The 23,537-nt window shown below is 35.3% G+C and overlaps 1 protein-coding gene across 3 annotated transcripts in view; it reads right to left on the bottom strand.

Moving 5' to 3' along the window:
* Nucleotides 1-23,537, bottom strand: part of PDCD4 (programmed cell death 4) — a 28,821-nt gene that overhangs the window by 1,180 nt on the left and 4,104 nt on the right. Inside the window, exons 2-11 of one of the 3 annotated variants that reach the window (XM_015082964.3) lie at nt 21,795-21,901; nt 18,043-18,345; nt 15,088-15,182; nt 12,619-12,732; nt 9,477-9,698; nt 7,439-7,536; nt 6,514-6,628; nt 3,100-3,207; nt 2,721-2,831; nt 1,955-2,094 (exon numbers count right to left, since the gene is read on the bottom strand). In XM_015082964.3, coding sequence (XP_014938450.1) covers nt 1,955-2,094; nt 2,721-2,831; nt 3,100-3,207; nt 6,514-6,628; nt 7,439-7,536; nt 9,477-9,698; nt 12,619-12,732; nt 15,088-15,182; nt 18,043-18,345; nt 21,795-21,837 — 1,349 coding nt within the window. In that variant the 5' untranslated portion in view covers nt 21,838-21,901. The remainder of the gene's footprint in view (nt 1-1,954; nt 2,095-2,720; nt 2,832-3,099; nt 3,208-6,513; nt 6,629-7,438; nt 7,537-9,476; nt 9,699-12,618; nt 12,733-15,087; nt 15,183-18,042; nt 18,346-21,794; nt 21,902-23,537) is intronic. The other 2 variants (XM_027063047.2, XM_027063046.2) reach the window with 2 other exon arrangements.

Below are 23,537 nucleotides of genomic sequence, written 5' to 3'. Positions count from 1 at the left end.
GAAAATATCCACGTTAAAAATTTTGTTTTAACTTTTTCTCAAATCTAGAAAAGCCGTAACCTGAACATGGAAAAATCAGAATCCAATTAATTCCTGTCTATGCCCCATTTTGGGATTCCTGCTATTTCTTTTTTTTTTTTTTTTTTAATGTTTATTTATTTATTTCGAGAGAGAAAGAGAATCCCAAGCATGGGATTCATGCTATCAGCACACAGCCCAACATGGGGCTCAATCTCACTAACGGTGTGATCATGACCTGAGCAAAACTCAAGAGTTAGACGCTTCACTGACTGAGCCACCCAGGTGCCCCGGGATTCCTGCTATTTCAAAATCAAGAGGTCTTGCTTTATAATGTAAGCACACTTATGCTGTATGTAGCAAACACAGTAGCTATGTACAGCCCAGGAGAAATATTTGACCAGCAGCCTAAAGCAGTAAGTGGAAAACAGAGTTGTCCAGGATTAGTCCTCATTTTCTGACCCTAGACCAACATGCACAAGCATTCAACACCACACACAAGTGTGCACTTCACCCAAATAGGCTAATGGATAGAGGATAAAAAGTCAAGGTTCTATAGCATACAGTGAAAATTTAGGTATCTCCCTCAACTGATCCTTGAGGGTAAAGCCACAATAAAAATGACCATTTAGACTTCTGAACAGAGGATGAAAAACTTAAAAAGCCAGTGCCAAGGTGTTGACCCCTTTTCACACGAAGTCTAAGTGGAAATCAGCTACTTTTTCTGGCATATACAGGCTTCAGACTGTAAATATAAGGAGACTGAGATGCAGAACAAAGCAGTAAGTAGCAAGAACCCTTGCCAACATTGGCAGTATTTACTGATGTATACAACTTGGCACATAAATGATGCCATCACCAAGCACAGAGAGAGATTTTGGAGATGGATATTTGCAAACATTTTTATCAAATCCATTAAACAGTATCTTCCTCCTCTTCTCTCAAAAGCTTCTAAACTTTCTAGAGCAACAGACACTACCAAGAACTATTTTTCTGAGATTTAATTCTCACAATGCACTTAAAATAGACAAAGCTTTGCAATTTTTTCAGTTTAAAAATTACAAAAAGTTAAAATTTACATAAAACAGACACACACAGGCCACCCAGGTAGCCTCAGGTCAGGATCTCATGGTTTGTGAGGTCATGCCCCGTGTCGGGCTGTGTGCTGACTACATAGAACCTGCCTGGGATTCTCCGTCTCCCTCTCTCTCTATTCCTCCCCTGCTCTCTGTCTCAAAAATAAACAACATTAAAAAAAAAAAAAAAAATAGATATACACAAGTTTAGCTATTACTAACATTTATACCTATTTATTATAAACTTACATTATAAGCTTTATTTTAACCACAAAAAAATTCATCAATTCCTAAAGAGTTAGATCCTAGTAGCACAAATACAGTATCTCCAAAGAATCACACACATATACTTTCTAATGAGATAAGACCCAATTAGCCTCAATTCTCCATTCTATGAAGGAATAAAAGGAAGCTACATGGAGTAAGGAATAGCCTGTATCTTGGAAGCCAGAAAAGGTCTGGATTCATCCTTAGCCTCTACTGTGTGTGAACTTAGAAAATTTCAATTACATCTCCTTAAACCTTAATTTTCTCATCTCATTGGTGATAATATCTACTCTGAAATATTTCAACTACTTAGAACAGAGCCTGGTACACAGAACTACTACACAAAATTAGTTTCCTTCCAGTGAAAAGGGGCTTCATGAAGTAGCCCTGTATAAATTTTACAAGGGGGTAAAATAAGCTTTGTCCTAGTTTTTCTATTAACTCAAAACTCATGATTTTCACTCTTGAGTGGCTTCAGGGGAGATATTACTTTTCTGACAGAATTCCAGAATTTTTCTGGAATGACAGAAAATCAGCTTAGCCTTTCCAAGCACCTCAGCCAATATTTTATGCGGAAAAAAGTAATAAAATACCTTGAAGGACAAAGATCTCTGAGTTGTTTGGAAATTATTCCAGCCTGAAAACATTCTTCTACAAATCGTTCAAGCACAGAGTATGAATGTGGGACATCCAAATTAATGTCTGGAATTTCATTGTAAATTCTCTCATAACCCTAAAACAATGAAATTATATACAGAATTGTTAGCCCATATAAAGTACATAATGCCATATGACCCATCACTGTCATCAAACGACATTTAAAGACCAAACATTCGTAAAATTAGACTGAAGTCAGATCTGATCTTTGAAAAGTATAGACAATATTTGTCATAGAATGTTTTCTTAAAATTTTTCTCTTAAAAGAGTTCAGGCGGACATCAGACACTGGACACATTTCTTCATCTGTATACATTTAGTACACTTTTTAAAATATAAGGCAAGTAAGCACCTCACCAATATCTTAAATAGGAATAAATTAAATACTTTAAAGAATATTTGTTAAAAGATCATGTTCATGTTTGTCTCTAGATACAAAATAAAAACTATCATATCTTAAAAATAGAACTCTTGAGGAAGAACAATCACATCTTTAAAAAAGACAGGGAAAAAAACTCAATGAAGTGTTACTTTCCAAGAAATCAAACATAATCACAACCATTAAAAAAAAAAAAAAACTATAGGCACAATACTATTTAACATACCTAAAAGAATATTTCATTGACAATTCATAATATGTATTCAATTATTATACATTTAAGGTAGAAGCCTAAAAATTGTTCAAAATAATGTTATACTTACTCTTTTCATTTGGTCTAGAGTAATGGTAGAAGATTTCCAAAGAGATTTTAATAAATTCAAAATCATCTTAAATGCACTTTCTCCAGTTGACTCTAAAACCATTACAATAGCCTAAAAATTGAATGAATGAATGAATAAATGAATGAATTTTTGGTCATTTAAATTTATATAAGAAACTGCTCCTAAAATGTATCAGATCCCTTTTGTCTTATATGTAATTATAATCATTATAAAAATTTAAAAACAACTTTCTCCCTTAACATTAAAATTTTTTAAAAGAATAAAAATAGATGTACACTATTAAAGAACCATTAAGTCACTGTGGTGCAAAAAGGAATACTTAATAATAACTCTCTTTGGAATGTCAAAGTAATCTTACTTCATATACAAGCTCATGGTGAAAATGAGGTACTTCCAGTTCCTTAAGGCAATGTTCAGCTTCAGATATATCTCCAGAGAGTAAATACTCTTTCAGCAGCATATCAATCTATTAAATTTAAAAATTTAGATGTATTAGAATTCCTAATTTTTTTTTTTTAAACTGTGCTTTCTGCCTATAGGGTTTACTTACTCTCAAATAGCAGGTCACCAACAGCTGTGTAAGAACATACAGACTTGACACAACACTATCATAACAAAATTTTTTTCAAAATTAAAAAGTAAATCCCCAATTTTTACAGGGCTGATAATTATAAAGAAAATGCAGCGCTTCAGTGTGCCTTAATAATCACTGAGATCTATGACTAGACTTAACCTCAGTTGTGACCATAATACTTCAATGCTCACTGTAAAACAAGGGATTTTAAAGACCACTAGAGGGCACTGGCTGAAAGTCTCAAAATATATTTTTACAGTGTCACAAACTTTCACTTCCATCAGGATGACCTTAATAGTCACTGGAAGCCAAAAAATGATGATAATAGAGCTTTACTAGACAGGGCAAAAATATCCATACAGCTTCTCTTTTCTCTTCAAATAGGATTTGAAACCTATTATCTAAGATGTTCATCTGGAATTCAGTTTCTAGTTGTAACTAAAGAGGCAAGTCTTGACTTTCTTGTTCAAATACAGTAACATCTATGGCTCCAGAGAAAAGGAGGAAAGTTTTCCAGCACAAGAACTTCAAACAAGAATGTTCTTCCCTATACATGGCCTGTTAAAATCACCTTTGCACCTAGTGGACACTCAATGAATGTTGGCTCACTTAATTAAATAATCTCATTTAAGTTATCTTTGACTTCCAACTTCTGCAATGTATTTAATAAAGGGTAAAGTAAAATTTGATCAATAGAATACATACCGATGATACTGATACATACTGAATAATATCTATTATCATGCTTTAGAAAAGTAAATATTTAGGGGCGCCTGGGTGGCTCAGTCAGTTAAACGATTGACTCCTGCTCAGGTCATGATCTCACAGTTCGTGGATTCAAACCCTGCATTGGGCTCTGTGCTGACAGCTCAGAACCTGGAGACTGCTTCAGATTCTCTGTCTCCCTCTCTCTCTACCCCTCCCCTCCTCCTCGTGCTCTGTCTCTCGGAAATAAAATAAACATTAAAAAAAAAAGTACATATTTAAAGCATGTCATTTGAATAAAGTGTTTTTACTTTATAATTGTAAATTAATAAATTTATTATTTAAATTATATCACTTACAGTTTTTTAACTTTGTTATAGAACTTGAAGTATTTCAATGTTTCCCATCAGGTTCCATGCATTTTTTGAGAATGATAAATTATAAATACATACATATACATTTCTAAAAGTCCTCTTTGTCCAACTCATCCTTCCATGTAAAAATAAATGAATACCCAAATAATGTCAACCTCAAACTCATATTGGTAGTTCTATTTCCATTTCTATCTTGACTATTTTTTCGTTGAGATAATTCACATAAAACAGTTTGGCACTTTCTCAAAAAAATAATTTTGGGGGAATATTACCATCATTTTTTTTAAGTTTATTATTTTTTTAGTAATCTCTACACCTAACTTGGGGCTCAAACTCACGACCCTGAGATCAAGAGTTGCAGCTCCTCCAACTGAGCCAGGCAAGCACCCTAAGTGTTATCATCTTAATATTAAGTCTTCCAATCCATAAACATAGGATATCTGGATATCTATTTTAAGTTTTAATTTATTTCAACAATGTTTTGCAGTTTTGGTGTATAAGAGTTGCACTTCTTTTGTTAAATTTAGTCCTAAGTATTTTCATATTTTTTATTCTATTGTAAATGCAACTGTTTTCCTAATTTCGTATCATTCGTTGCTAGTGTACAGAAGTAGAATTGAATACTGTATATTAATCTTATATCCTATAATCTTGCTGGATTCATTTATTAGTTGACAGTTTGGGGTTTTTTTGTTTTTTGTGGATTCATTAAGATTTTCTGTATACAGATCATGTCATCTGGGAATAGAGATAGTTTTACTTCTTCCTTTCCCATCTAGATGCATTTTATATCATTTTCTTGCCAAAATGCCATTATCTTGACTGTTTTTATACCTCAATCTTCCTAACCACATGACATTTTTTTTGAAAGCAGATACTATAATCATGACATTATCTATCCTAAGATATATAAAAGCAAACTGGTCAAAAATCTATAGTTTAAGCTCCTTAACACTCAAGCTAGGTACACATATCATTAAAAGATTAAGTATCAAAACTATAGTCACATGAAAAGATTATACTCAAAAGTCAGAAGTACATGAACTGTAAGACTTCTAATTTTCTTAATAATCTGCAAGTAATGGGGCGCCTGGGTGGCTCAGTCGGTTGAGCGTCCGACTTCAGCCCGGGTCACGATCTCGCGGTCTGTGAGTTCGAGCCCCGCGTCAGGCTCTGGACTGATGGCTCAGAGCCTGGAGCCTGCTTCCGATTCTGTGTCTCCCTCTCTCTCTGCCCCTCCCCCGTTCATGCTCTGTCTCTGTCTCAAGAATAAATAAACGTTAAAAAAAAAAATTTTTTTTTTAAATAATCTGCAAGTAATATTAAGTACTTTTTCTGGTTTCTTGTTATAGAACATTACTGCCAGAAAAAAAAAATCCATAGAGAATAAATCTGGCGCTTTAATGAAATAAATCAATTACTTTAAAGCATGCACACAAATAGTGAACTTCCTTACAAAAATCGACCACTCTGATCTACTCTAGTGTTCATAATTCCTAACTTATGATCTAAGAGTATCCAGTTTCAAATTGCTCATATAAAAATGTAGTTACTAGGGTGCCTGGGTGGCTCAGTAGGATGAGCATCTGACTCTTGATTTCGGCTCAGACTGTGATCCTAGCGTCATGGATCGAGCCCTGCATTGGGCTCTATGATGAGCAGAGAGCCTGCTTAAGATTCTTTCTCTCCCCCTGCCCCACTGCCCTCCTCCCTGTCTCATACTCTTTCTCTATAAAATTTTTTTAAATGTATTTATTGAATAACTACAAAATAGAAAGTCTTATGTTGACAGTATTTGAAAAATTTTAACTACTACAAGAAAATACTTCAGGCATTCCTCTCAGGTTCAAATACAGCATTCTTATGAGAGCTCTTTTAATTTAACACAGTCTTTTTTTTTAGTCAGGGAAGCCATAAAAATTTAATAATAATTATATAATTATTGTATAATTTATAGCACCAGGGAATAAAGCCAAATACACAAAGATTATCCAATTTTCCATTTATAGCTTTAAGACAGAACTTAATTTTTATCCACAAAAATACCAGCTAGAGGGCATAGTTTACTTCCCCTGAGGAATACATGTATATTAAGTTAAAGACAATACCCAGTAGTTACCTCTTTAACAAGGTGGTTAACAGACTGCTGCCCACCTCCAGAGCCCCACACACTGTCTTTGCGCTTTCCACCTTTAGACATACTCAGAAGCACAGTAGCCTTGTCCAGAGCAGCTCTACCAGAAATAATAACAACAATAATAATAATTTTGACATCTTAGAAATGCTTCAGGTTGACCTAAAAGCTTTCACGTAACCTAAAATCAATCTAAAATTCAAAATCTAACCTTATTACAAAATAATTGATCTACACTGAGTGGAAACATGTCACATAAAACTTAACTTTTACATAGTTCTGCACCTTCCCACCAGGGCAACCATTCCATTCTGACCTGAAGTAGTCTTAGAAATTTAAGTTAACATCTACACCTGAGCAAATCTAAGACATGGCACTGACTAAATTTAAGTTTCCAGGAAGTTACAAAAAACCATACGGCATGATTCCCAAATATCACATTTAGCTTAAAATTAATTATAACAAAGAACAAGAGTGAAAACATTATTTCCTAATATTTCTGTAGCAGATAAATATAAAATAAAATTGAAAATGGGGCTCCTTTGTTAATACTGTCCATCTTCTTAGAATATTAAATAATTACAGAATGTGAAAACCTGAACAGAGCTTAAAGAAACATTCTCAGTCAAACCCTTCATTTTTATAAGTAAGGAAACTGAGGCCCAGAGAAAAGCGGCTTGACATAAAGGTAGCTAATGGCTTAGTTAAAATCCCAAACTTCTACATTACAGTACTGTCCTCTTCCTATTACATCATGTCAACAATCTCTCAATTTTTTTAACAGTGGAGAATATATACAAATGACAAACAGATGTCCACAATGTCTGATTAATTCAAATATCATTTCAATAAAATGCTGTAGAATTTTCCCCAATTTTGAAATTCTAAGTAGGAAAATTAATTTACTTACCTAGCCTGTACACAGTCTACAGTTCCTTTGTAACTATCAATATAGGTATTACATAAAATTCCATCTCCAACAGCTCTAGCAATAAACTGGCCAACCAACTACAAAAAAAAGAAAAACTATATAAAAAAATCTAAAATGAAACTCTATAGGACACAATTTCTAATACATAAATGATAAAGACTGGCTGGACTACAGAATCAATAACTAAGACATGTTGGAACACTCAAACATCTATCTAGCACCTGCTAGTTATGTTTGACATACATTCCCACATCTTAACCTCCAAGGTAACTACCCATTGGGGGGGTGGGAAGGACACATATCAGTTTTGCTCACTACTGAATCCCCCAACACCTTGCACACTGCCTGAAACACAGTACATAATCAAAAACGCTTGTTAAGCCAGTGACCTAAATTTAAGAGAAAACTCTCTTCTGGAAATAAAAAAAAAATGGGACTAGGTTTTCTCAAAAACTGTCTGATTAAAGGAATTTATTGTATGGAGAAAACACTGTGTAGAAATTTCTATCTGAAAGTATATTCATAGTGTTATTTTGTTTTGTTTTGTTTTTAAAGTAGGCTCCATACCCAGTGTGGGGCTCAAACCCACGACCCCCAGACCAAGTGTCACATGCTCCACCAACTAAGCTTGCCAGACGACCCTATGCATAACATTATTTCTTTTCTTTTCTTTTTTTTTTTTTTACATTATTTCTTATAAAAACTGGAAACAACTTCAGTGTCCAACAATAAAGGTGTGGTTACATGATACATACAATGGGGGTCATTATGGGGTCATTAGGAAATATATTTACTACTTTTTATAGTGTAAGAAAAATCAAGTTTACAAAACAGCACATACAGTATAATTCCATTTCTTATTAAAACAAAAATGCAAGGATATACAAAAACCATACACTGATAAACATCCACAGAAAGTAAAAGAGATTTAACACCAAAATGTTTAACAGTTAACACTGGTTATTTCTGCTGGCTTTTCTTCATTTTGACTTTATTTTTCAGAAATTCTATAATATGAACTTATGTAATCATTTTTTTAACATATGAGTAGTACTGGTATAAAAAGAAAAAAAAAGTCCACGTTTGAATCATAGCTCAATACCTTATCAGACTACTGTCTGGCATAGAAAAGAAACAGCATTTAGGAATTAACTTATACATATATTCCTAAATTAATGTTTAAGTGCTCCTGCCTTTTTAAAAAATTTTAATGTCTATTTATTTATTGGGGGGGGGGGGAGCGGGGAGGACAGAGAAGAAGGAGATAGAGAATCCCAAGCCATCTCCAAGCTGTCAGTGCAGAGCCTGATGCAGGCTCAATCCCACAAACCATGAGATCATGACTTCAGCCAATATCAAGATTCAGATGCGTAACGGACTGAGCCACCCAGGTGCCCCAAGTGCTCCTACCTTGACTTAAAACTCTGGTCAAGTAAACAGAAACAATTTCACACATTTTTAATTTCAAATCAGAAAGTCACATTATACTATCAACATGTATTGAATCTAATAAATACATAAGGCTTTGAGATCAGAATCTAAACAGAAACATAAATCATAAATTTTCTAATAATTTTCCCACAAAGCTACAAAGGGGAACAGACTTATTTATGATTATTTTTATAATAAACATCAGTCAAGCCAATTCAATCTTCAATTATAACAATCTACATATTTTTTAAATTCTAGATCATACAACAGCTTAACCACATATAATAGAGAATATACAAGCAGCAAAAAAACAAAACAAAAAACAAAAGACCTACAAACTATACAGAGCATGGGTGGAAAAGCAGGATATAAAATTACAGTATGATGAAAACTATATTTGAAAAAGAAAAACAGCTAGACAAAAATATGCTAAAATGTCAGAGGGCTATTTTTGTATGGTAAAAAATCTGGGTCATTTTGTCCCATTTTATCTACTAAAGTTTCTTAGAAGTATGTATTATTTCTATAATTGGAAGTGTAGTGGGGAAGGGGGAGGGAGAGAACGAATAAAAAGAATCATACAAACCTGTGGTGCTCTAGGAGTATCCAATGCCAATTCAGGTAGATCTTTCAATAATTTGTCAAATGATTTTTCTACATCATTTGTGCTCATTACTGTCCCACACAGGTCAGAAAGAAGCTTAGATGTCATTTCTCTATGACTAGCCTTTCCCTCCAATGCCAAGGACACTGCCAACACTGGTACTCCACTTTTCATTTCACCAAGATTTAAATCTCTTAGCATTTCCTATTCAAAAAAAAAAAAAAGTTAAAAAGTATGTCACTACCTTTAGTTCAATATGATTTTAATTTTGAAAAATCAAGATTTTATCCATATATCCTTACCTCTTCCCCTTTGGAAATAATCAGAAAAGCAGTTAATTTTGTAGGAAAGGATAAATTCATCTTTCTGTGCATATTAATTAGATATTGATCCACTTTGTCAAGCTTTAACTATCTAAACATCACTAAACTCAAGAATGTGAATCATACCTAAAACAGTATGAAACTATATATTGCTAAGTTTGTGTTAGGAATTAACTAACCCTGTCCTTATAATTTTTTTTATTTTCTTTTTATTTAAGTAATCTCTACACCCAATGTGGAACTCAAACTCGCGAACCCAAGATCAAGAGTCGCATACCCTTCCAACTGAGCAAGCCAGGCACCCCTAATTTCTAGGAATATTCTTTTATGAATATTTGTGGAGAGATTCATTTTACATTATCATAAGCTGTTTATACTCTACTTTTCAAAGTTTTCTCTTTGCACTAAAGTTTATACTGTTCACATTAAGTTTAAAGGAGATCTTTTTTTTTTTTAATGTTTATTTTTGAGAGAAAGCATTTGGCGCATGAAAGCAGGGGAGGGCAGAGAGAGGGGGACAGAGGATCTGAAGCGGGCTCTGGGCTGACAGCAGCGAGCCCGATATGGAGCTCCAACTCATAAACCACGAGATCATGACCTGAGCCAAACTCAGACACTCAACCACTGAGCCATCCAGGTGCCCCCCCCCCTCTTTTTTTTTAAAGTTTGTTTATTTAAGTAATCTCTAGACCCAACGTGGAGCTCAGACTCATGACCTGGTGATTAAGAGTCACATGCTCTTCCGACTGAGCCAGTCAGGTATCCATAAAAGTTCTTAAACCATCGTTTTTAAGTGGAATTATTGCTTCAAATGCTGGGATTCAGTTAAAATTTCCTATTAAAAATAATAATAGCAGCTGCTAATACTACTGTATATAATGTGTCAAGCATTGTAACAGGCATTTTAGTTTCTATTATCTTATTTAAGACTCAAAACAACCTTTTCAGGGAGATATCATCATATCCATCATACCCAAAGTAATGAAAAATTAAGTATCTGCTGAGGACATATAGCTGGAGTGGCCAAGTTGAAAGTAGGATATAGGCAGTATGACCCTAGAGGCTAAATTCTAACTCAGTTATTTAAAGTGCCTTCATTTTACAGTTTTCTCAGAGTGTTTAAGTCATGTTATACTACTAAAAGGGTGCCAGAACTATTTTCACAGCCACCTAACTGGTGTCCTTGTTAGCAGTCTCTTCCACTCAATTTCAACTTCCTGGACTATGCTTGAACAACTCACTCACTGCCTTTAAACATGATACTTCTTTCTGGAAAAGTCTCTTCAACCGTCTTACCCTGGCAAACTTCTAATTATCCTTACATAGTTCAGAATCATCTCTAACACTCTTCATTTTATGCTTCCATAATATTCTGTTCATAATACTACTCAGTTAATAAATACATAGTAGACCACTAGTCCCCAGGCTAGGTACATAGGATTCCAATAGTCCCTGTCCTTACAGGATTTAAACTCTTTCTCTGCAATACAAGGCTTCACATGATATTTTAATATCTATTTATATATCTCTTTCCTCACCTGACTGCGCTTCAAAAGAGTAGGAATCACCTGTTACAAATTCCTCCACATGGTATGCACTGAACAAATATTGATTTTATATTCAAATTCTACAAATATAAGGATATCAGACCTCATGGTATTAGACAAACCAAGAAAGCTCAGTCTGAAGTAAAAGAGTATAAATTAAAAAGCCTTTTAAGGAGTTACAATTTTAAAGTTTACTTATTTTTGAGAGAAGAGAGAGAGAGAGAGAGAGAGAGAGAGAGAGAGAGAGAGAGAGAACGCATGATGAATGGGGGAGAGGCGCAGACAGAGAATCCCAAGCAGGTCCGCACCAGCAGCGCAGAGCCAGACACGGCGCTTGAACCCACAAACCCATGAGATCATGATCTGAGCTGAAACCAAGAGCTGGTTGCTCAGCCAACTGAGCCACCCAGGATCCCCTAAAGACCTGCAATTTTAGTACTTTAAGTCAGTAATCCTAGTTAGGTAATTTTATTTTACCCTTTTAGATTTATTTTATGAACAATTCATAACACAGGAAATGTTCCCACGCAAATTACATTTCAAAAAAACATTTGTTCTCTTAGTTTCTGTATACATTCTTTTTCAGATCTTTGTGTTCTCTTTCTTTTGGACAGAGTACAAAGATAAATTTTATCTTAATCCTGAGCATTGAAATGAATGGCAAAAAAAATAGAACGACATCAGGCATTAAAAAAATTTTTTTTTTTTAACATTTATTTTTGAGACAGAGAGACAGAGCATGAGCAGGGGAGGGTCAGAGAGAGAGGGAGACACAGAATTCAAAACAGGCTCCAGGCTCTGAGCTGTCAGCCCAGAGCCCGATGCGGGGCTCGAACTCACGGACCGCAAGATCATGACCAAAGCCGAAGTTGGATGCCCAACTGACTGAGCCACCCAGGTACCCCTAAATCAGGCATTTTTAACTGAGATTCCTGAAGAGGTTTGAGAAGGTTCATAGATGCCTGAAATTATATCATATTTTATACACTATCAATTACAAAAATATATAATTACAAAAATTGTTAAAATATTGTTGTGCCGTTTTTCAGGTAGGGAATGGCATATAGCCTTCATCACAAGTAGGAAAGAACTAAGTTAAGGATATTTTACTTCATTTCTTAGAAATTCATTTACGTAAAAGAAAATGCTTATTAAAACTTATTCAGTGACCAAGGATAATTTCGGATATAATGTTTTGCTTTTAATAATGTTTTTTCTATGTTAAGTAAATTATACATGCAATTTTAAACCTACCGCAACTTCATTAGTATCTCCATGCTCAAAATATTCCTGTATGATTGGTGTTAAAGTCTTCTCAAATGCTGTTTCATCCAAAGGCAAAACTACAGTTTCATAAACACAGTTTTCCTAGGAAGGGAAGGAGAAAAAATTACAAATTAACGAATAAAATGCTAAATAAAATGAGATTTGGTTTATAATTTTATATTCCAGGGCCCCTGGGTGGCTCAGTCAGGTAAGTGTCCAACTTGATTTTGGTGCAGGTCATGACCTCACGGTGGTGAGATCAAGCCACAAAACGGGCTCTGTGCTGGGCATGGAGCCTGCCTATGACTCTCCCTCTCTCTCCCTCTCTTTCTCTCTCTCTCCCTCCCCCTCTCCCTCTGCCCTTCCTCTGTTCACATATACACTATAAATAAATACTTTTATGTTCTAACTGTATATCCCAACGAATTTTATATTCCATCCTCATTCAGGACCAGAAAAAGATGTGCTACATGCTTTGAAAACTGATACTAAAATAGAATCCATGTCATTTTTTTTTTTTTTTTACAAATCTATGAATAAAACTAACAGTTTAGAACTACCAACCACAGCAAATATGACTTGCTCCCAACCCCCCATATCTTTTTAATTTTTTTTTTTTTTACCTCTCATAATAAAAGTCCTTCAGTGACCAAGAAGCTTAAGATGACTTCCTATCATACCTACTGTTTTCATTAAAACTTCACTTTAAAAAAAAAAATGAAGGAACCAAAGATTTCATGATTAATATTATAATAAAAGTCTTTGTAACAAGAATCAATGCTGTAGTGACTAAAAAATCTCTAAGAAAAAGCATTACTCAACAGAAATTTCAAAAAACAAGGAAATTCATGTCTATTAATTTTCTATCTCCCTTCTCCTCCGGAAAAAGGCCAGAAATGTTCATGTGCAACTTGTGACTAGTTTTAGTCTCACTTGAAAGACTGTATGTTAAGATTAGGATATCTAGGGGCACCTGGGTGGCTCAGCTGGTTAAGCATCTGACTTGATATCAGCTCAGTCGTTATTTATCTCGCGGTTTGTGAGTTCAAGCCCCACTGCAGGCTCTGCCTTGACAGCTCTGTCACTCTCCCTCTCTCTCTCAAAATAAGTAAATAAACTTAAAAAAAATATTTCCATGTCCAACAATTAGCTAAAACAAACAAGTATATGCAAATAATATGCAATAAAAACAATCTATCATATGCCCTGATAATTTCCTATCTAAAATTTTTATCACCATGCAAAGACAGTTCTTTAGAAAAGATATCATAACGTCTGGGATTTGTTTCAAAATAATCCAGAGCATGGGGGGGTGGGAGTGGTGCATGCAGGAGGGATACAAGAGGAAGAGTAAACATAGGTACAGTATAAAATAAGACTGCCTATGAGTTATTAATTATTGAAGTCAGTAAAGCTGGGAGAGGAGTACAAGCAGTTTCATTATACTATTCTACTTTTGTAAGCTACACATTTTCCATTAAAAATATAAATATATAGGAGCTCTTGGCTGGCTCAGTCGATGGAGTGTGCAACTCTTGATCTTGGGGGCTGTACGTTTAAGCCCCATGTTGGGTGTAGAGATTACTTAGAAATTAAGTTTTTAAAAAAATAAAAATAAAATATATGTATATGTTCATTATAAAATCTATTAAAAACTTACATTCTCATCAATGGACCTAAGTGAAATAAGACTGAGAAAGACAAATATCATATGATTTCACTCATATGTGGAATCTAAAAAAGTAAATAAATAAACAAACAACATAAATCAGACCTGCAAACACAAACTGACAGTTGCCAGAGAGGAGGGGCAAGATTGACGAAGGGGAGTGGGAAATACATGCTTCCAGTTATGGAATGAGTAAGTCATGGGAATAAAAGGCACAGCAGAAGGAAGAAAAACAAAATTTACATTCTCATATTGAAGAAAGACATTTATGTTCCCAAAATAAAATTTACCATAAGGTTATCATCCTAAACAGTAACACTTAAAAGGAACCTAATACCTATTAACTCTTTTATGATATTCAAAATAATATCTATTTTTCTCGATTTTCATTACTATAGAAATTATATTAACTCAACAGAATTTACTGAAAAATAACCAGCTTGATAATCCTAAGTGAATCTGTAAAGACCTACTTTTGACTCACTTTAGAAATGAAGGGAAAATTTATCACTATCAATTAATTTGGTTTCCTAATCCAAAATTTACCTAACAGTCTGAGAGTACTGAGTATATGTAGGATTTAGATATAGGTAGTAATGTGTGTGTATACACACACATTATATATATACACACACATACTACAAATCATATATATATGATTGACAGGCACAGAGTATAGATATGGAACATATGACCTGACAAATGTATGAGTAAACTACAAACATGAAGGTGAAAAATTTATAAGCATTTTAAACATGGATTTTAAAAAGAAAGTAAAACACTGATACCTGGTCATCATCATAGTTAGGATCTTTCACATCCACCTCCTCCACATCATATACCTGTCCAGGTGTACCCCAGACACCTTTGCCTCCTGCTCCACCTGAAAAAGTTTAGAATTGAGAAAGAAAAGAACACAAAGTTCATAGTTCATAAAGTTTAGTTGAAATCTGAAATAATTCTAGATATTCAGATATTAAGTAACAGTTAAAAACTGAATTTTAATTTCTATGCTAATTTTTTTCCAGTTGAGTTATACTTTAAATTTTTTACTCAGATCACTTTTTCAGTAATGATTAGATATTATATATTTTATAACCTATTTCCAAAACATCAAGTTGAAATAGCTTATAAAGTTAAAACTAAAAAGGCAGATGCTTTAAAATAAAAGCTTTTTTAAAAGCTTTAAAAAAAAGCTACAGAAAAATAGCTGTATCAGGGACCCCAAGGGGCCATGATACTGTATGTAGCTGAGCTCTGAATTTTATTGGACATTTCATAAGGCCAAAACAACAATATGTTGAGCCAGTAAGATGTGGCATAGGAAACTTAACAAGGGAAAAATTATTTAACAAAAAGCAGTTTCCACTGTTAAGTGTTTCAAAGTCAAATACTCTTTTTTTTAAGGTTTATTTATTTGGGGGGCAGGGGGAGTGGCAGAGAGGGAGACAGAGAATCTGAAGCAGGCTCCACACTGTCAGCGCAAAGCCCAAAGCAGGGCTCAACCCCACAAACTGTGAGATCATGAACTGCGCCGAAGTCAGACACTAAACCAACTGAGCCACCCAAGTGCCCATTTATTTTCTTTTAATTAATTATCTTGAGAGAGAGAGAGACAGACAGACTGCGTGCACAGGGGAGGAGCAAAGAGAAAGAATCCCAAGCAGGCTCAGCAGTGCCAGCGCAGAGCCTGAAGTGCTCAATCCCACAAACAATGAGATCATGACCTGAGCTGAAATCAAGAGTCAGAGGCTTAACAGACTAAGCCACTCAGGCACCCCTCAAATACTCTTTAAATATAAATGTACACGTTAAACTATACTTGACAACTGGCAATATGTTACAAATGACTAAGCTATTTAAGCATTAACTGCACTTATCTTTATTTCTCTGTACTTCTATATGCGAACTGACCAGTTGAAGTTTAACTATTCCAACTTTCAAAGTGGTGTTTCTACATAAACTGAAATGTTTTTGTAAGTCTCAACATATTGCATTATTTTTAAAGAATTTTTCAGTATCACCAATTATTTTTAGGTTGTATTTTTATACCAAGAGTATAATCCCTGCCACTAGAACAAAACAGAATCTGGTTACTAGGATTCATTTTTATCCAACCAATGGTTGTAGAGCCATTCAACAAGAATAACAGTTTTTGGCAGATCACAAAAAGATTTTACAAGATTCCTAGGCTACAAATTGAAGTTCCCACCATTCAGAAACTAGTGAAATCTCCAAATTACATCAAAATCCTACCACAGACCAAAACTAACAGACCCCTTATCAACAAATATTTAAATATATGCAACTACTCCAGGCCCTGGAAATAGCAATGAAACAGACCAATCCACTTCAGTTTCCAAAAGAGAGCAAAACACAACTTGGGTGGTGCCTGGCTGGCTCAGTGGGTACAGCATCTTAACTCTTGATCTCAAACTGTAAGTTCGAGCCCTATGTTGGGTGAGAGACTACTTACAAAATAAAATCTTTTAATCAACCAACCAATCAGTCAAAGAGAACTCAGAACCAATCAGTCAAAGAGAACTCAGAACCACATCTATAAAATTATTCAAATTCTGATCCAGAGGGGCGCCTAGGTAGCTCAGTTAAAGTTAGGTGACTGACTCTTGGTCTCGGTTCAGATCATGATCTCACCATTCTTGGTTCACGAGCTGGAGCCCCTGCATTGGGATTCCCTCTCTCTCTCTCTCTCCTCCTCCCCTGCTTACGCGTGTGCTTTCAAAATAAACTTGAAAAAAAAAAATTCTGGGGGCACCTGGGTGGCTCAGTTAAGCCTCCAACTTCAGCTCAGGTCATGGCCTCACAGTTCATGAGTTCAAGCCCCACATCATGCTCTGTGGTGACAGCTCAGAGCCTGGAGCCTGCTTTGGATTCTGTGTTTCCCTCTCTCTCTGCTGCTCCCCCACTCATATTGTGTCTCTCTCGCTCTCAAAAATAAACATTTTTTTTTAATTTTTTTTAACGTTTATTTATTTTTTGAGACAGAGAGAGACAGAGCATGAACGGGGGAGGGTCAGAGAGAGGGAGACACAGAATCTGAAACAGGCTCCAGGCTCCGAGCTGTCAGCACAGAGCCCGACGCGGGGCTTGAACTCACAGACCGCGAGATCATGACCTGAGCCGAAGTCGGCCGCTTAACCGACTGAGCCACCCAGGCGCCCCTCAAAAATAAACATTTTAAAAATGTTTTAAAAATTCTGATCCAGATATTAGCAATCCAATTTATATCTATCATGTATTCTTAACAAAGGACATAATTATATTCATTAGATAATTGGTATAATGAATCTCTCTCTTTTTTTTTTTTAACTTTCAGAAGTTAAGTAATCTCTGCCCCCAATATTGGGCTCAAACTCATGACCCTGAGATCAAGTGTCACATACTCCACTGACTGAGCCAGCCAGGTACCCCAGGTATGACAAATTTCTGACCCTACTTTTAAGCAAAGTTAGAGAATACATGCACAATTCATAACTGTACAAAACATCCATGTATATTTTGCTGAAAAGAAAGTTCTGCTCAAGAAACTGAATCTCCTCAAGAAAAAAGGCTCAACTTAAAAACAAGTGGGATGGTCCTCAGATTATTACTTTGTAAAAACATACACAAATCATAGCCTCTTACACCATCATTGTTTAAATTTCTCATATTCCTAGAACAAGGAAACCATAGTATAAGGTAATATTGTTTTGTTTGCTTCTGTGGAAATGGAACACACCAACCTTTCTTTGGCAGTCCCCTTCCTTTCCCAGATCTGGATCGCCTATCTAGCAACCTTCCCTTTGGACTGGTTGGTACAGTTACTCCACTTCTAAGGGCTTCACTTCCATTATCACTGACTGAATCGCCTCTGCCAGAGTCCCGGGATGAGTTTTTCCTCAGGCGCCTTTTTGCCTTGGCATTAATTCTAGCTTCATTAATGGAGGATGCCGAAATCCAATTTCCATTTATCTCATTTTTTATTTCCTCAGTCCCAGCATTTTCTTCATCACCAGAAAAGAGAGAGTCACTTAAATTATCAGGATCTTAAAGAGGAAAATGAAGAAAGAAAATTCTAAGTAAGTACTTTAACCATTCACTGTCATACCAGTTATAGTCATAAGTTACCTTAAGTTGAATCACATGAAATTACATTTTTTAGGTCAGTAACAAGTCACATATTGGAAATTTCACATGATTCAATCTAATAAATGACAACTAAACAGGATTACTTTTCACATCATAGAAAATAAGACAGTGAATTTTAATGAGCAAAGTTTAATGTTATCTCATATGTTTAGAAATAAATTTTATGTTAATATACAACCACAAATAAATCCTTTAGACTTCTGTGAGCTAAGGGAGTTAAGCAATTGGAGATAGTAAGAAAAGACTAAGAATCTTGAGAGGAGAGATAAACTAATTATCTAGAGAATGCCTATTATTTATCAGGCACTGTGCTGGGCGTTCTGTCATTTACCCACAAGTTTGAGAACTATTTATTACATACTGGATCATTACTACAGATAAGGAAACTAAGACTGAGAGTGTTTAAATACCTTGCCAAACACCTCCTGATTAATTACAGATACTTAGGAAATATTCTAATCCAAAGAACCTGAAAGATACTTGGCAAATAAATGAGCTGAACCATTGAGGCTTCATTGCTCTGAAAGATAAAGCTTGCTTTTAAAGCTTTAATTCACCTCTCCAAACCTGACTTACATTACTTACCATCTTCTGAAAATCTTCCAGCCTATGTAAGATTTGTACATTATCCCCTGAAAGACAGCAACATATCTGGAGTTCCCAATGGTCCTATTTAGAATGTCATCCTCATTGCTGTTTTCACTTATCAAAATCTTTTAGGATATACTCAAGTTTTATCTCCTTCACATAACTTTCCTAACAATTCTAGCCACAATAACACTAATGCCCACACTCTATTCATTCACCACATTACAGAAACCACTTTGTTATTTCTATTTATGCAGGAGTCTTGCTTTTCCAAATAAGTCATAAGCCTCAAAAGAGGAACCATGCCTTTACCTGTACTTCTTTGTACCCTCAGCACCTAACTGAGTATCCTTCATACTAACAACTCAAATGTCCATGGAGATACCTGGCTTTGCTCTAAAAAACTCAGAAAGCTACTGAATTAGGGACCCTTGGAGCAGAGTTTTGTTTGTCATGGCTAAGTCAAGTCAGAGTTGAATCTCTCAAGTGGTTTTAAACATTCCTAAATGTAATTAGGCTGTGTCAAGTCCATGTGTATAGACTTTAACATGTCTTAATATGTTGAAGCTGAAAATTTCTTAAGTCAACCTATAAAAAACATAGATGTGTTAAAATCTTTATAATTCTTGACAAAAAAGTATGAAAGTTAAGAACACTGTGATAGGGGCGCCTGGGTGGCGCAGTCAGTTAAGCGTCCGACTCCAGCAGGTCACGATCTCGCGGTCCGTGAGTTCGAGCCCCGCGTCGGGCTCTGGGCTGATGGCTCAGAGCCTGGAGCCTGTTTCTGATTCTGTCCCTCTCTCTCTGCCCCTCCCTCATTCATGCTCTGTCTCTCTCTGTCCCAAAAATAAATAAACGTTGAAAAAAAAAATTAAAAAAAAAAAAAAGAACACTGTGATAATCAAAAACAAACAACAACATTAAATAGAGTCCATCATTAGTCTCTGTGCTTTCCAACCATTCTCCAAACTGCATGGAAATGGATTCTGTAAAACATGCCCCCACTGAAAACCCTTTGAAGGTTTTCCCACTAGTTCAAAATAAAGTTTAAACTCATTATCTTGTAACTTAACATCCTACATAATCTTGCCCCTGCTTATGTCACCAGAATAACTGCTGGTCAGAGCTTAGACTGATATCACATGCAGTGATGGAGAGATTGGTTTAGCAGAGGAATACAGAATATATAAGTTAAAAGAGAAAGTATAAAGTGAGAGACCAGCTAAGAAAATGTTGCAATAATTCATTCACTAACTGAAAAGAGCAAGGGTAGTAACTTTGGGTTAAATAAAGTGACACTTAAAGAAAAATAAAGGACTTTTAAACAGAATAAAGAAGCATGAAATGAAGTCTTAGAAGTTTTCAGATGGGAAGTCAGTGTTAGAGGGTGAATGTGAGACACCATCATAACCATCATCATAACTGAACTACTATACTACAACTACTAGCAACAGTCATAGTCACAGCAGTAGTGCAACGTCTTTTGTCATTATCATCACCGTTGTTACCACTAGATACCAGGTTCTATGGTAGGCACTCTACATACGTGATCTATAATCTTCACAAAGCTCTATAACAAAGCTGTTTATCCTCAATTTACAGATGGAAGATGTTTCATAGAAAAGTCACATATCTAAAAAGGATTATGGCCAGTATTCAAATCCACGCTTAAATATCAGATGATTATAACTGTAGAAAATACAGAGCTAGAGTACAGCAGAGTACTGACAGCTAAAGACACAGGACAAGGGAGTGATTATAAGAGAGAAAAGCAGAAGAGGAAGGAGAAAAAAAAGACCAGAGATCAGACAAGTTAAATGGAATTTCAAGTAAGAGTAGGTAATTGAAGAAAACATTAAACATTTACCTATAACATATTGCTTTCATTATTCTACAATTAAGGCAAACCACCAAACTCATCCAGAAGATAAAGGACCTCAAATTATAATAAACTGCTTTAAACTGTCCCTTGGAGTCCTAAGTATTCAATTTAAACATCATTTCCTACAATTGGATTTCTTTTCAACTATTTTAATATCCTTTCAAATATGTTTGTATGACTGCAGCAGAACATATCTAGGTATATTTTATATATTAGACCTTATAATTTTTAACTCATGTTTCTATCAATTACTCATTTATATTTCACTATTCATACTTACCTAGGTTTAGGGTTCCATAACCACTATTGATCTGACTTTAAAAAAACCAAAATTCAAAAGATGAAAAATCTCACCATTCAGAATATTTCAAAATCCTACTTAACTCTACAAAGATTAGTCTGAAAGCTATAAGTATATTTTAAGTTGTCTGAAGTTACTCAGCATTTGGACAAATATTCTACAAAACCATTTTATGGAAAATAAGGAAAATACCATAGGTAATTTATAATAAATAAATTATTAGGAAAGAAATCAAAGAAATCAATAACAGTTTATATTGCAGAAACCAACTAGTTCATTTGAAAATATTAATGAGGAAGTTCACTATTCTTCTCCATTCTGTAGCACATAGTTTATTATAAACAGTGGAAAGTTAGAATGTATGGAATGTGAAAAGATGGGCAGAAAAGAACATGTGAAGAATTTCTACAAAAATCAGAATCACAAACTTGATTTTTTAAAATAATACAACTTACTTGTAGCATACTAAGATGGCTTTTAAAGTAAAGATGGTCTTAGTATTATGTTTTCATAAAATTTGGTATGACCTCAAACCTGCTCACAATATAGTCAAGGTTCAAAATATTCTTACTTACCTGTGGGGTTTACATTCAGTATCTGCTCATTTTCTACATCCATTGTTCCTTAATGTCACTTGCACTGATTGAATTACTAATGGAAGTCTTCCCTTGGAATCTGTTTCCTTAAAAAGAAAAAAAAACCTTCAACATCTTCCAAACTGATAGAATTAAGGTAAATTCAATTTACTTAATCACATTGTAAAAAAAAATAAAACCAGCACATAATTTTTTTTTTTAATTTTTTAGATGTTTTAATTTATCTTTGAGAGACAGAGAAAGACATAGCACTAGTCAGGGAGGAGGAGAGAGGGAGACACAGAATCTGAAGCAGGCTTCAGGCTGTGACCTGTCAGCATAGAGCCCAACACAGGGCTTGAACTCACGAACCACCACATCATGACCTGAGCCGAGATTGGACACTTAACCAACTGAGCCACCCAGGCGCCCCAGCACATAATTTTTTTTTTTTTAACATTTATTTATGAGAGAGAGAGAGAGAGAGAGAGAGCGTGTGTATGTGTGTGTGAGTGAGCAGGGGAGAGGAAGAGAGACAGGGGAACAGGGGATCCAAAGCAGACGTCACAGTGACAGCAAAGAGCCTGATGTGGGGCTCGAACTCACAAACCATGAGATCACGACCTGAGCCAAACTAAGCCACCCAGGCTCCCCTAATTTCATTTTTTTTTTATTTTTTTTAACGTTTATTTATTTTTGAGACAGAGAGACAGAGCGTGAACAGGGGAGGGGCAGAGAGAGAGGGAGACACAGAATCTGAAACAGGCTCCAGGCTCTGAGCTGTCAGCACAGAGCCCGACGTGGGGCTCGAACTCACAGACCGTGAGATCATGACCTGAGCCGAAGTCGGACGCTTAACCGACCGAGCCACCCAGGCACCCCTCCCCTAATTTCATTTTTTAAAAAAGAGCTCTCTTTACTTTGAAAAATAGTTTACCACAATTAACATTTGGTTTCAATCTTCCTGACAAGTGTATGTGTCCAAAATAACCCTCCATACTTCTGAATGTGCCAAAGCACCCCTCTAACTTGAAGTAAAAGATGTATTTGCTATACATGGTTATTTCAAGTTAAAGCAGCATATACATACTCCAAATTTTTCAGGACTACCAGTCCTCATAATTAATCTGATGTACATAATATTGTATAGTTCACTACCAATGAATTGAGAACTACTACAAAACGCAAGCAACAGTTTTGGTTAATCAAGCATATCACAGGATTCTGTTCTTTATCACACCACAACACATCTGAAGGCAGATACAGCTGACATTTCATCACCCAGGTGTCTATAATTAGCATTATAAGACTTTGGGAGAAATTGTTAATGGTGTTTTCTATAGTAAGAGTATTTTCATAATCAGGGCACCTAGGTGGATCAGTTGGTTAAGCGTCTGACTTCAGCTCCGGTCATGATCTCACCATCCATGAGTTCGAGCCCTACATCAGGCTCTGTGCTGACAGCTCTGAACCTGGAGCCTGCTGCAGATTCTGTGTCTCCCTCTCTCTCTGCCCCTCCCCCCCCACAGTCTCTGTCTCTGAAAAATGAATAAACCTTTAAAAAAAATTTTAAAGAAAAAAGAGTATTTTCATAATCTGAAAACCCCATTCTTATTTTTAAAAATTTTTAAAGATTTTAAAGAAATCTCTACAGACCCAATGGGGCTCAAACTTACAACCCTGAGATCAAGAGTCACATGCTCTAGGGTTGCCTGTGGCTCAGTTGGTTGAGCATCCAACTTC

This window comes from Acinonyx jubatus, chromosome D2 (assembly GCF_027475565.1).
Source record: "Acinonyx jubatus isolate Ajub_Pintada_27869175 chromosome D2, VMU_Ajub_asm_v1.0, whole genome shotgun sequence".
In the NCBI taxonomy this organism is placed as follows: Eukaryota; Metazoa; Chordata; class Mammalia; order Carnivora; family Felidae; genus Acinonyx; species Acinonyx jubatus.
Note: the sequence above shows the minus strand (reverse complement) of the source record. Positions and strands in the feature narration are given on the sequence as shown.